This window comes from Actinia tenebrosa, unplaced genomic scaffold (genome assembly GCF_029948245.1).
Source record: "Actinia tenebrosa isolate PJP-AT-01 unplaced genomic scaffold, QUT_ActTen_1.0 PGA_scaffold2__45_contigs__length_23673736, whole genome shotgun sequence".
Lineage (NCBI taxonomy): Eukaryota > Metazoa > Cnidaria > Anthozoa > Actiniaria > Actiniidae > Actinia > Actinia tenebrosa.
This window is the reverse complement of record NW_028292579.1, coordinates 854226-868364: the sequence shown is the minus strand read 5'-3', so window position 1 is coordinate 868364 and position 14139 is coordinate 854226. Positions and strand designations below refer to the sequence as shown.

At 40.6% G+C, this 14139-nt stretch overlaps 1 protein-coding gene across 4 annotated transcripts in view; it reads right to left on the bottom strand.

Moving 5' to 3' along the window:
- Nucleotides 1-14139, bottom strand: part of LOC116303993 (Fanconi anemia group A protein homolog) — a 55932-nt gene that overhangs the window by 12501 nt on the left and 29292 nt on the right. For all 4 annotated transcript variants that reach the window (XM_089033898.1, XM_089033896.1, XM_089033897.1 and 1 more), the window contains 7 exons: nt 12026-12126; nt 11499-11594; nt 9821-9881; nt 8929-8994; nt 8086-8121; nt 7889-7934; nt 7541-7580 (listed from right to left, as the gene is read on the bottom strand). In XM_089033898.1, coding sequence (XP_088890024.1) covers nt 7541-7580; nt 7889-7934; nt 8086-8121; nt 8929-8994; nt 9821-9881; nt 11499-11594; nt 12026-12126 — 446 coding nt within the window. The remainder of the gene's footprint in view (nt 1-7540; nt 7581-7888; nt 7935-8085; nt 8122-8928; nt 8995-9820; nt 9882-11498; nt 11595-12025; nt 12127-14139) is intronic.

Genomic DNA, 14139 nt, shown 5'->3' with positions numbered 1-14139 from the left:
CCTAAGCCTGGCGCTATGAGCATTTGAGGGTAAAAGCGGCGTATGTAATCGACAACCTTCTTATGCAGGTCGAACTCGTTTTCTATCTTAAAGATTAATTTGTTGGGTGTGTCAAACCGTCGCTCTATTTCGTACTTACCGGTTTTTCTAAGCGTAGGAAGTACGTCCTCCAAGACCCAATCCTGGAATTTCAGCGCTTTGGGTAACTTTGAACTGAATATCAATTGATACAACCCAGATTCGGAGATAAACACGGCATTTGGTTGCGTAGTAAAGGGGAGGCGATTCACCTCCACCTTGAGTTCGCTAAGCCTTACCTTGTATTTATCACGAACATGCACCTTAATCGCATCTTTTGGGTCTGCGTAACCCAATGCCAGCGCCACTTCCTTTGCTTTGAAATAAAGTTTATCGCCTTGCACGACTTGCAGTTTGGTTTCGTTGTTTTCGAATACGCGAAGCATATTATACGTAAGGAATATTTTATTTTTAGAATGGCTGAGGCAACGAAGTCATTAATAGGCAACGCTCTTTAGCTGATTCATTTCTACGCTCAGTTGCGCGTCCGACACGACAAAGACGTAGCAGTTTATCCTATCGCCGTCGGCCGCACTGGCGTTCTTGGTGCGCTTGATCTCCAATGTTATCCCATCCTGCGTATTTACTAGACGGAGGCCTTGACCATGTAGGTCTTCGTCGTTAATGGTGCGCATGTCAATCCATAACGCGTACTTATCCTTAAAGAATTCCTCGGGGCTAATTTGGTCGCCAAACTTGCGCATTGCCTCCCTGTAAACGTCTGCGGGCTTTATCCCCTGGGAGTAAACCTTGTTTGGAACGCCGTTGACATTTACCCCCACGTTAGTAATGTTAGGGTTGTGAAAGGCTTCGGAGTTGCGCTTGCCGGCTTCGTAGGGTTTGGCAAACACCAACATCAACCCCGTGAGACTTCTTCGGGGGAGGTTAATACTTTGGTTAATAACCTCATCCGTCTTATCCAAGAAGCTAAATGTCTTGTACATTACTACGTGGTCGTATAAGAATGCCTTCCCGGAGCTGTATTCCATGCCAGCGCTGCGTGCCAACTCTGTATACCGTTTCGTACTGTAGCTCTAAGTTGGTGATAGAATAAGGGTGAACGGCTCCACTAATTGCGGTGGACATCTCTCCAAGGATGTTGGTCGTATCGGCCAAGGTTACTTCGAACTGTAACTCACTTAGCTGCCTTGGGTAATACACGCCATGACTCGTAATCACTTCGAAGTCCAACGGGATGACATACTTGCTACCATAGGCCGTCTTTATTCGCTTCGCATCTGCTACTGCGGTTTCTCCGCTGGAGTCCGTGGGCTGCGTCTTAACAGGCGTGCGGACCTTACGCAGGATGAGACTACCAATTCCTTGTTCTATCCTTTGCGCGCGGTCGAAGGCTGTTAACCATAGGTCCTTATAGGTGGTATACAGATCGTACCTATTTAAGTCCAAAAGGGATTCCCCGGCAAACTTAATTCTCATCTTAGAAACAAGGTTGCGGCCCACGTTATTGACGCAACACCTTTCATCTGTGGGGCTTGACTGCACCGCTAGGTCAAACCTTAAAGCCAAGGTGCCGGGTACTAGGACTAGGTTATCCGTTAGGCGGGGCACGCCTACGTACAGCGTTTCCCCTGGCTTTGCGCTAGAAGGTGTGAATGTGACCCGGTGAAAGGTGCGTTCCGCTTTCAGCCCGCCAACCTGCTTAGGTAATACGTTGGGATTTAACTTTGAGCTTATCATATATAATGGAAGTAGAAGGAACAGACCCCGACTTCGATCCCACCACTGAGGAAGGTCAGGCTGACATTAACGACGGTGATGAAGAACCGTTGCTTCCCACCCAACAAGTCGACGATTCCCTAAGGGATAGGATTGCAAAGGCCCTAAGACATCCCAAAGCACGCGAGTACACGTTTCCGCGTGAGCACATAGAGCTTCAAAACATGGGCGAGCCGGAAGCAGCCGCGCGGGAAACCGTAGAGTGGGCAAAGCAGGAGCTAGAGCTGCGCTACGACAACTTTGATGCTGACGAGGTAAGGCTCACAGAACGCGGAAACAAAGTCCTAATAAGCGTCCAAGACTTAAGATTTCCCGACAAAGACCGCTGGACAAAACCGCAAAACCTCTTTGATGAGGAGGGCAACGTTAGGGGTGACGTCTTGAGATTAAGAGGCTTTCAGCGTGCTACTAGAAGCCTGTTAGAAAGGCTGCACAACTTAACCGAAAGGACCAACGCGGAAAAACGTGCCGCGGATCTGCAAAGGGAGTTAAGAGAAAAAGATGTAGAATATGCAAAGCAAGGTCAGCTACTTGCCGATGCTGAAAAGAAGTCCGCCCATCAAGATGAAAGAATAAAAGAAATAGGAAATCAGGTGGATCAGGCCCTGCGCGAATTAGACAAAGCACGGGAGGACTTAGGAGAAGCCCAAAGCTCTGGCGCCTCAGTGGAAGCACTGCGGGAAACGTTGGAAGAAAGGGAGGAGGAATACATGAAGCAAAACCAGCGGCTTGCCGACGCGCATAGGAGGGAAGTCGAATTTAAAAATCAAGAAATAAGGGAGCTGGTAGACCAAAGAACCCAAATTCGACGCGAAAGAAATCAAACTCAAAGGGCTCTTAACCTCGCCCTGCAAGAGTTAGACTTAATTAAAGACGATACCGATAACCTGCAAACCACTATAGCCGGCTCTTTAGTGGAACGGCGACGGTTAATGGCTGAAATTAACACCAAGGAGGAACAAATCCGGCAAAGAGATCAAGCCATCGAAGACCTGGAGGGGCAAATAGAGCGGCAGCAAGAAGTAATCGAGGACCAAACTCGTACCGAAGAGGAAAGGGAGGCAGCCCAAAGGGAAGTAGAAACCCTTCAGGAAAGAGTCGCGGAATTACAGGCGCAAAAGGACAACCTGGAAAAAGAGCTGGGGCTTACCACCAAGGAAAAGGTAAAAAGAGCCCTTTTGAAGTATGGCGTTCCACTGGCATTTGCGGTTGCTATTAGTACCGTAGTACGAGTCATCCTATCCACGCTTAAGGCTACGGGCGCGGGCGTAAAGAAATTAGGCAATGGGCTGACGGACTTGGGAAAAAAGATGGCAGCAGGCATTCCTGGGCTGCTGGGTTCGGTTGTTTCCTTGGCGCTTAGGGCCGGCGGAGAACTGCTAAAGTTTGTGGGGAATAACATTTGGATCTTGGTCGTCGCTATTGGAGTGGTACTCCTGAAGAAGATTCGGGGATGATCTTATCCTTGTGTATTACTGTCGGCTTATAATCGTCGTCGGGTGCACGGGGTGTTCTCGACTGGGGATAAGTAAAGATAGTATTCGCACCGCCTTGATAATGCGGAACTAGCGGTATGGCAGTCATAGTAGAAATGGTCTTATGATTAAAAGTAGAATCGCTTGGCGCAGCTGATTGTGAAATAACAGCGTTTATCTTAACTTCGACATTAACGTTAGATGTTGCGTCAGTATTGATCTGAAGCTTTGCGTATTGACAATTAGCTACCATGTGAAAGGTTATTGGTACTATATCGTCTAGACTATTTGGCGGTTCATATGAAAAATGAGCTGACCGTCTAGTATTTTTCAGTGTTCTGTATGGTAACAATGGATCGTTATTCTCATCTACTACTCTAAATCCAATACCATATTCCTCCCTTACGCTAATACAAATTGTGTACATAATCAATCCCAACCCACCAACCTTCACCCACAATTCCGTGTCAACCCAATTAGCATTACGCAAGTATCTATCTTCCTCCAGAAAATAAAGGAATGAATCCTCCTTAGTATGTGGGTTCATATATACCAGCAAATAAATTTGCTTCTAGAGACTCATTACCGTAAGAGTGCAAATGGTTGCGTGGTTATATTTTTCATCTCTCTGATTTTCTATGCTATTTATGCAAACGCTCCCGGTGTCATCTACGCGCATTTGCAGCTTTACCTTCCCATGGCAATCGGCGACCATATGAAAAGTCCAAACCGATAAATTCTCAGCGCTGTCGGTGTTCGGCTCTACGGAGAAATGCACAGGCTCCCTGTTGTTTGTCTTCACACGCATAGGCTGCAGTACGCCGTTGTCATCACAAAATCTAAAACCAACGTTGGCGTGACTTACTGATCCAAGGCAAATACTACAAAGGATTAACTTCTTCCCTGAGTAGTTCAAATTCACTGACATGCCCTCAACGTCCACCCAAGATGCCTGGGTGTATTTTTTCTCGCCTGTGTAAGTCGTATAAACACAATCTACTCCAGCTACGTAGGGGTTATTCATCGCCATATATAATAGCTCAGACCAACGCCTGCAGCTGCTAGGCCGGCTTTTAGTAAGTTATGGTCATATTCCTTGGTAACCTTCTTTACTGGTTTCTTTGGTTCGGGTTTTCCTACATGCGCCTTCTTCGATGGTTTTTCTACCTCTTTTTTTGGTTTCTCTACGAAGTGAGTAATGCCCTTGGTCATGTCAGAGTTCACGTCATTCACCCCAAACTTCATATCCTTAGTAGCTCGCTGCAGCTTGTTGTTATAACCCACAACGGAATTGGTGTTAATAACCAAATTACTTGGCATTAACCAACAACCAGGCGACAAAGCGTAATCCAGTCGCACTTTAGACTGCTGCACCGCTAATTGATATCTCTGCACCGATTTAGATATGTCATTTTCTATTATTGCAGACTCAAATAAAGTTAGGAATTCTTGTTGCGTTTCCTGTGAAGCGCCTTGGGATCCAACAATGGGGTTGCGGGTATTTACCTGCGCTCCCAGGATGCAGTACACGAATGCTTCAATGCTACGGTTAATCCTGGCTAGGTTCCTTAAACCTTTTCCTTTCATTAACACAAATGGATCCCAAGTGCCGGGGTAGTTCGTTTGAATTCTAGTAATTAATGAATTATTACCCTTATTACCACCCATATCACTGAACTCTAACTCATTACTTGGGTATTCCTGATGTCCGTAGTCAGCCGGCTTCTCACCATTGGCACCCCAAACGTAAACTATACCCAGCCCATGCGTCTTACCCTCCTTATAACGAAAGTCTTTTTGCTGTGGTTTGAACTCATTAATTAACCTTTCCAGGGCTGCGGCGTCATATCGGTTATTCATTGGATTAAATGCTCCATCTCCTGGTAGGGGTGCGTTAAGCTCCTTCAACAACCTCCTTACCGTAAAGGCAACGTGAAACTGCATAATTGGAATGTGAAACATGTCCGCGGCAACACCACAACCTTTAGTGGCAGCCCAAATAGCAAAGTCTAACTGCTGCGGCCAATACCGCATATTGGGCCCTGCTAACCATTCCCTGGCCTCTTTACCCGACGTATGCTTCAACATCGTATTCTTATAGATATTTCTTAGTATTACGTTAAATGATTGTTTACCCACTGAAATCTTCAGGTGCGTTACCAGCTTTTCGAAGTTGTTTACACCACCTTCAGCATCGTAAAATGGGTAATCTTCCGTAGTTAACAATAAGTTTCTAGGAAAATTAGGTGCTTTATGCTCGGGTTTTGGTGGCCTTTCTTTATGAACGGGGTGTACAATCGTCAATCGCTGCACCTGATCACCTACTTGCTCCAGCTTCGAATGTTCCAAGTCTGCATTGCTGTACATCCTGGAGCCGTTGAAGTAAATCCCATCGGGTCTTCTTTCGAACTTACTAGGGTCTGCATGCGGAAACATCTTCCTAAAGGCCCTCCAGTTCCAGTAATCCCGGTTGTCGTGATGTGGCTGCTCCTCGATATCATTCCCAAAAGCGTCGTACATTAGTATATATAATGGATGTTATACCATCAGCACCTAAGTTGTACCCAGATGTTCCCTATACTACACCTAACGAACTAAACGCCGAAAACTTTCGTCTGAATAAAGCGAACTTAATCCTGGCTTACTTGGAAGGACAAGCAAAACACTACGAAAAAGTTAGGAAGAAATACGTCAGAGCCCGGAGTACGCTACATAAGATTGCGATAACTTCAGGATCCATTTCTGTTGTGTTAACGGGCTCCGGCGTTGCTACTTCGCTTACTGGACCGGGAATAATCGTTGGAGTTCCTTTGGCCGGCGTTGGGGCAGCTTGTGGTATTATTTCTGCTGTTGCTACGGGTATTATGAAACAGTTGTCAAGCAAAATATCCAAGCATGACACGACAATAGCTCTGTCAAGGGCTAAAGTAAATACAATTACCGATCTTGTCTCAAAGGCTTTGCGTGACAGAAAGATAGACGACGTAGAATTCTCGCTTATTCTGGCCGAAGAAGACAAATACGAGAAATTAAAGTCGGACATAAGGAATAAAAAAACAGTCGTAAAAGATCTTTCCGAGGAATCTCGCAAAAAGATCTATCAAGAAGCGAAAGAAGAGCTTCAAAGAAAGCTTGCTCAGTAAATATCGTGACAGGATTCTATTTACATATCGAACGTCAGTCTAGAAATTACGCGTAATATAAATTCAGTGAATTATTACGCGTAATATAAATTCAGTGAATTATTACGCGTAATATGAATTATTTGGCGAATTATTACGCGTAATATGAATTATTTGGCGAATTATTACGCGTAATATGAATTATTTGCATGACTTTATTTGGCAAATTATTACGCGTAATATAAATTCATCGTATGAATTACGCGTAATATGTTATTGTCGCCTCGGAATCCATCCTAACAGGGGGTGGTTGGGGTCAATTTTGTAAAATATTTCGTAAATTACGTCAGGATAATAAGGAATATCCTTATCCAGCCGACAAAACATCCACTCGGCTTTTGTCATATCAGAAACCTCAGGAATAGACTTACCGGTAATTTCAGACAAAATGTAAGAGATGTCTTTGTAATATTTCCCTAGTCTTAATTTTTTCAGCGTTTTCCGTAGGCTTTGTGGCGTTGGTTCTTCTAAATGGTCTATGATTTTCTTCTTTACTTCGTTGTTTAAATATACCGGTCGATAACCTTGGATATGACTCATCCAGTCTCTGAAGTATTTTATTCTTTTGTATGGAGTCTTCTTACGACCTCCATTGGCGTAATACTGCTCTCTGGTAGCATTTGGTACGGCATTACGAATATTCTTACCACATTCGTAACACTGCGCTGACGTGTCGTCTTCTATTTGCATTTTCTTACCACAACACCAAAAGGGTTCTGGCTTAGGTACGATAACTTTAGGTCTTAGACAAATTATGCAAAAGTCGTTAACGAACTTCTTACATTCGTGCATCGTATATTTATAAGATATTTTTTACCTCCGTTTGCGATAAATCTGCTGTACCCGTCTTCGTAAATCCGCGAGTTAAACCCGTATATCTTTGGCATCGATCGCGAGTCCCCCTACCTGCTGCTCCTTCACAGCTCAAGGTCAGCTTTGGGGTGTGTGTAGCCTTGGAAACTGTTGTTCCAATAAATGCATGAAGATGTCTATGTTAATCTTGACATAAACAAATGAGAAAATAGGTGCTATCTGCCGCTCAGAGAAATAGTTGATAGCATGGTTTACCTTAAACTTAGTAGATCTTCAGAATGAAGATGCTTTTTCTCTGAGAGTACAAGCAATGGAATTAATAATTAACAATAATAATAATAGTAATAATAATGATAATGATAATAATGATAATGATAATGATAATAATAATAATGGTAATGATAATAATAATAATAATAATAATAATAATAAATTACATGATTGGGGCCATAACATTTAGTATTGTAGTTGCACAATTTCCAATTTTCTTCCATACAAAACTTGTAATTTTGTTCTTCCTCACCCCCACCCCCTGGGAATTTTTGCTTTCCTCCATGGAGGGATGGATATTTTCTAGAACCAAAAATTGTTAAATTTTCTTACCATTCTCGAAGACCATCAAAACTTCAGGGCTCAACTCTAGGAGTTCCTGTAGAAAATATTTATCTTTAGATCAGAAAAACCACTATGTAGCAACCATCCTCTGTTTAGCAGCCACATGAGGGTGGCCATCTTATAAAAGTTTGACTGTAGTAGATTGTAATTCTAGTTTCTATAGCAGGATATTATTATTCATTTACCTTGGCAACATTAGTCATCTTTTGGCTTTCAGAAATCTTGAAAAAGGAGAAGATATTAGTAAGCCAATGTATCATGAATCAGGGCATGGCTAACTCACAGATAGAACCCTATAACAACCTCTGGGCTGATCTTAGTCAGGGCATGGCTAACTTACAGATAGAACCCTGAAACAACCTCAGGACTGATCTAAGTCAGGGCATGGCTAACTCACAGATTGAACCCTGAAACAACCTCAGGACTGATCTAAGTCAGGGCATGGTTCAAATCCAAGAATTTTAAAAGAGGAGTGACTATGACAAAGGTTGTACCAGGAGTTTGAGGAAAAGGGGGTGACTAGTGACCCATTTAACCACCCCTGGATTCATCCCTGATGGCTAACACACAGATGGGATAGGAATTTAGCATGTTAGGGATTGTTTATTATTTTCTGGAAGGTATAATAAATGGGGGAGGGGGGAGGTTGATAAAAAAGCATTTTTTCACTAAACCCCCTGCCCCACGAAATAATAAGTCTGAGGTGCAACCCCCGATACATAATAAGGAGCTAAAATAAACCCTGAAAAATAAGTGTGAGGAGCTAAAAATTAAATTAATTCCCCAAGCCCCCACCCATAAGGAATGTTGTGTTGCTTTTCCCTCGTCAGGCCATTGAAAGTCATTTTAATGTCAAATATACTACGTAATAAATGAATTTCCAAAGATCAGGGGAAAATATTAATTCTGCAGCCTCTAATAAGCCGCCAGTCTAAAAGCTTAAAAGAGGATATACAGTATGTTAATGTTTCTATGTTGGAGGAATATCGCCAAACATTAAATCCAGGTGAAGCAAGCTATCTAAATACCTCATGTCCTTGCACCAATGTCTCCAACAGACTTGACACAATGCAACCAAATAAACAAACTAAAACCTAAAATATATAAATCGAAAACAAACCTGTCAGTGTGAAAGAGTACCTAATGTAACACCAATACCACAAGAAACAAATGATAAGGTGTCTCAATTTGACAGAAATTCAATTTGAAGGTTTTTCAAGATTAATGTAGCTAGTCTCCCCCAGACAACTTCTGGATTCAGCTCAGCCACCATACATATACCTTACTATCAATAAAGGAGACATATAACAAATAAACTGATTCGACTGATTGATGCAAGCAAATATATGTGCAATATCTATTTATCATGACAAAACAATGGTAATAGTAGTGGCTGGGGGAACAGAAGTCTGTCCCACAAAAAACTACATCTCAAAGTGGCAAAGCCATTTTTCTTGCAGCTAAAGACTCATGCATAAAAGTAGCGATTTTACTCTGGAACAGGGTCAGGGTTCAGAGGGCTCATCGGCACATCCCTACCCTAAACGGGCAAGAGTACCACCTGGGTTCAAGCCTCGGCCAGACCAACAATAAGGAACTTATAATATATGAGTAGAAGGGCTGCCTTTGCTGCAAATGGTTAGACCTTTGCCATGGCTCAGATGACCACATAAAATGGCAGTCCCATCTGTGCTAAATTGGGACTGTCATGTGTCACAAGCAAACAAAACAGAAGCACTATCTATGTAACATCCAAAGTAAAATTCATTTTTATCATTAATATTATTATGTCTCAATGGTGCTTTTGCTCACACACTGAAGCACATATTGCACATATATGGTTACTAATTGTGTTATTCCTATGTGGCATGATGCACAAGAAGGATAGGTAACACTATTATTCTATTTTAAGCCATTTACCTTTGTCATACATAAAGGGGATCTTGTTATTTTCCGCAGACTTGGAATGACTTTATTGGAACTGAAACAAACAGGTTATATTGTTAATCAAGATTCAAGATTCAAGATAAATTTATTAATGCCGATAATATTACAGATTTTGATTTAAAAGATATATACGTTTATAAGCTGTAAGGCATAGGCTAATAGACCCTTTGCGAGTTCCAAATTACTGCTGTGTTTCTTGATTACAGACTCATTTACTCAGGCTTAGCCTCGGTTTTGTGAAGAATATTCATGTGTTCCAGTCAAGGTCTGTCAAGTTTCAAAGTGTTTGTATTGTTGAAGTTGTGCATTCTTTACTTTACCATTGGTATTTGCAAGTAATTAGACACTGATTCGAGGCTGACCCTGAGTAAATGAGTCTGTAATCAAGAAACATAGCAGTAACTTGGAACTCGAAACTGGACTATTATAACAGAAACCTGAATGACACAATTAGCCGCTATATTATTTACAATATTAAGGTCAGGAAGAATCTTACAAATATTTAACAGAAAGAATATCAAGGAATTCGAAGCTATCATTGATTTATTTTCTTAATGGAGGGGGAAGAGGAAGAAAAGTTAAAGTTTTATCGTTAAATTTGGTGTTACCAGAAAATAAAAACAAACCAAGCTGTAAATTAAAGAAACTATAATCGATTTAACAAGTATGAAAATTCCAAGTCATGAAGTTGAATTACACATAAGTACAAAAATAAATCTTTTAGTGGTCATAGTTTATCAATGCCCATACATTGTCAGAGACTAACCCCTGTGGTCTTCAGGCAACTGTCTGTTGGACGTTGTTACATGACAAATGGCAAGGAACGGGGGCTCTTACAATTGATTTTAGTCAAATCCAACTAAGGGTCTATCAATGCTGGGTTCTGATTGGATGAGTTACTAATAGGCTATAAGTTATACCCCACTAGTAGTGAAAAGTGTTAGTTAAAATTGAAAAGTGGTGAAAAGTAGTGAAAAGTGTTAGTTAAAATTGATTTAACATTCATTCAAAACTTGTTTGCATCTATATATTTGACTGACTAGTTGGATTTGACTAAACCAATATTAGCCCTCTCGCCCTCATGACCTGTGAGTCAACAGCCCATTTGGGCTCAAGGACTAACTGCCAATTATTATATGAAGGAGGGGTTGGGAAGTAGGTATATTTATATCAACACACCTTGGTGTTACCAGATGCAGTAAAAACCCACATATTTAAAAGAACACCCATTTTTGGAGTTGAGGCTGATTTTGTTTTTATTTAACGGGTGTTTACTGAAAAATCAGCCTGAAGGTGTTCTTAAGGTGTTCTTAAAATAAATGTTCCTAAAATATATACAGTATTACCATATAGACTACCAATACATGTAGATGATATCAATGTGTAAGTTCAAAAATGTTATTAAAAAAATCTTGACTGCAATAATAACTATCAAAACAGTAGAAAAATAAATTATTGTCAGGTCAGGCATGGAGTCTGCTACTGGTAATATTGATCTTATTTTTTTTAAGAACACTTTTTAATTTTTCAGGCTGATTGTGTTCTTATTTACATGGTACTAAAAAAACGCCAAAAGTTAGGCTGGGTGTTCTTAACTCACTTGTTCTTTTATGCGAGTTTTTACTGTAATAGAAAATCTCCCAGTACTAACCTGTCACACTTGCTTATAACCAAGAAGATGGATGCTGCAATAATATGTGGAGGGTGGGGTGGTGTAGGAAGAGAACTATCTAATCCAGAACACAAACTGTGGATGCAATTGTATTGAATGATTAGTACCTGTGAAGCAGCTAATAAATGTAGGTCAACTCTCCTCACCAGCATCTCCTTTCGCAGCACCCATTCCTTTAGTGAGTACCCTCTCCTTCAGTGTTATCCCTTCCTCCATTCACTAGTATCCATCCCTTCAGTGAACAACCCCTCCTTCAGTGTTAGCCCTCCCTCAATTCACCAGCATCCATCTCTTCAGTGATCACCCCTTCCTTCAGTGTTACCCCTCCCTCCATTCACCAGCATCCATTCCTTCAGTGATCACCCCCTCCTTCAGTGTCACCCCTCCCTCCATTCATCAGCATAGACCCCTCCACTAACCATCCCTCAGTAAGCACATCTCTCATTGTCAACTCTCACTCTAATCAAGTAATTGAATGTAAGAAGAATAGATATTAATATATTTACCTCATAGTCCAGTCATGCAGTGCCTTAGCTTCTGTCAGTACTGTTGATACTGGTGATGGGTCCAGGCTGGATCCAGTGATAATAATCTGATCCCAGAAATACTGTAGCAGAAGAAAATAATACACTAGTATTGGAGCAATAGAGGTTTTGCACCATCATGTGCAAACACCTATAATAATTGTGAGGCACAATTTGTTATTAACCCCCCATAAATAATACAGAAACAAATGATGGAAAATATGATGGAAGGGATGATGATAGTGATGTAGAAATAATAAAGATAATAACGACATTCTCACTATAAAACTATTTAGTGGGGCAGGTATAGCAAATATGATGGAAGCAGTGATGGTAGTGATTATAGAGATAATAAAACTATTATGTGGGTCAGGTATGGCAAATATGATGGAAGCAGTGATGATAGTGATGATAGAGATAATAAAACTATCATGTGGGTCAGGTATAGCAAATATGATGGAAGCAGTGATGATAGTGATGATAGAGATAATAAAACTATTATGTGGGTCAGGTATAGCAAATATGATGGAAGAAGTGATGATAGTGATGATAGAGATAATAAAACTATTATGTGGGTCAGGTATAGCAAATATGACGGAAGAAGTGATGATAATGATGATAGAGATAATAAAACTATTATGTGGGCCAGGTATAGCAAATATGATGGAAGCGATGATGATAGTGATAATAGAGATAATAAAACTATTATGTGGGCCAGATATAGCAAATATGATGGAAGCAGTGATGATAGTAATGATAGAGATAATAAAACTATTATGTGAGCCAGGTATAGCAAATATGATGGAAGCAGTGATGATAGTGATGATAGAGATAATAAAACTATTATGTGGGCCAGGTATAGCAAATATTATGGAAGCAGTGATGATAGTGGTGATAGGGATAATAAAACTATTATGTGGGCCAGGTATAGCAAATATGATGGAAGCAGTGATGATAGTGATGATAGAGATTATAAAACTATTATGTGGGTCAGGTATAGCAAATATGATAGCAGCTATGATGATAGTGATGATAGAGATAATAAAGATGATAATGACAGTCACATAACAACATTCTCACTACAAAACTATTATGTGGGGCAGGTATTCTGAATTCTAGCTAGCCCAGCCATGTAGACAACTAAGTCCTGATGATGTTCATAAAGTATCACCAGTATTGACAAAGCAAAAGAAAATCACATGTACATTATTATTGATGAATACATTGCTATTGTTGAGAATTGTTGCCACAGATCTAGAGTTGTGTTTGAGGTATTACTAGAGTATGTTTTCCATAAGTCGATGGGTTTGCAATGTTCGTGAAAATAAGAAATATTATCATTTTATACTGAAACTATTTTCATCAATGTTAACTAAATTTATTAGGCCAGTGTTAATGTTATTAGAGGTTAAGTCGCATAAGTAATGACAGATAAACCTACTGATCAGGACGGTAACCAGTCTGAAATGCTTAATGACGCAATCAAAGGCAGGAATCACTAGGTGGGCTGGGGAGGCATGCTTCCTTAAATTCTTTTTGGAAATGCGGTTTTCAGCCTTTTGAGGTAAATTTGTGACATTTTACCGAGGCAACTGCCTCACTTATCGTGGCTAAGGTCCTGATGATATTTTGGCAAGTCCTTGTATAAATTGATATGACCCCCCCTTTTCTCCCTGCATAAAAATTGGTGACCAACCCCCTATTTGCATAAGCCCCCTTCCCTATGAAAAATGACCAGTCCCTTAAACACACTAACAATTGAAATTACACAGAACTTTGCTGGAATGTATGAATATTTAAAGTTATTCCATTTTAAAATAGATGCAAACCCTATACAACAGAGAATACAAAACCGAAGTAGTACAGAAAGAGAACATCTAGTCCTTCTAAAGTTGGAATATCAATTTTTTAAAACATCCCTTTATAACCTAATTCTGACATTTCCACATTCACTATAAACAACTCATAACATTCTTACTGTACAGGTGAGTAACTCAAGCCACAGCTGTCCTGGATGGTCATGTCACAAACAGTAACAGTTAAGTTGTTTTATGCCCCAAACAGGAACATAACAACAATATTTACCATTTGGAGGT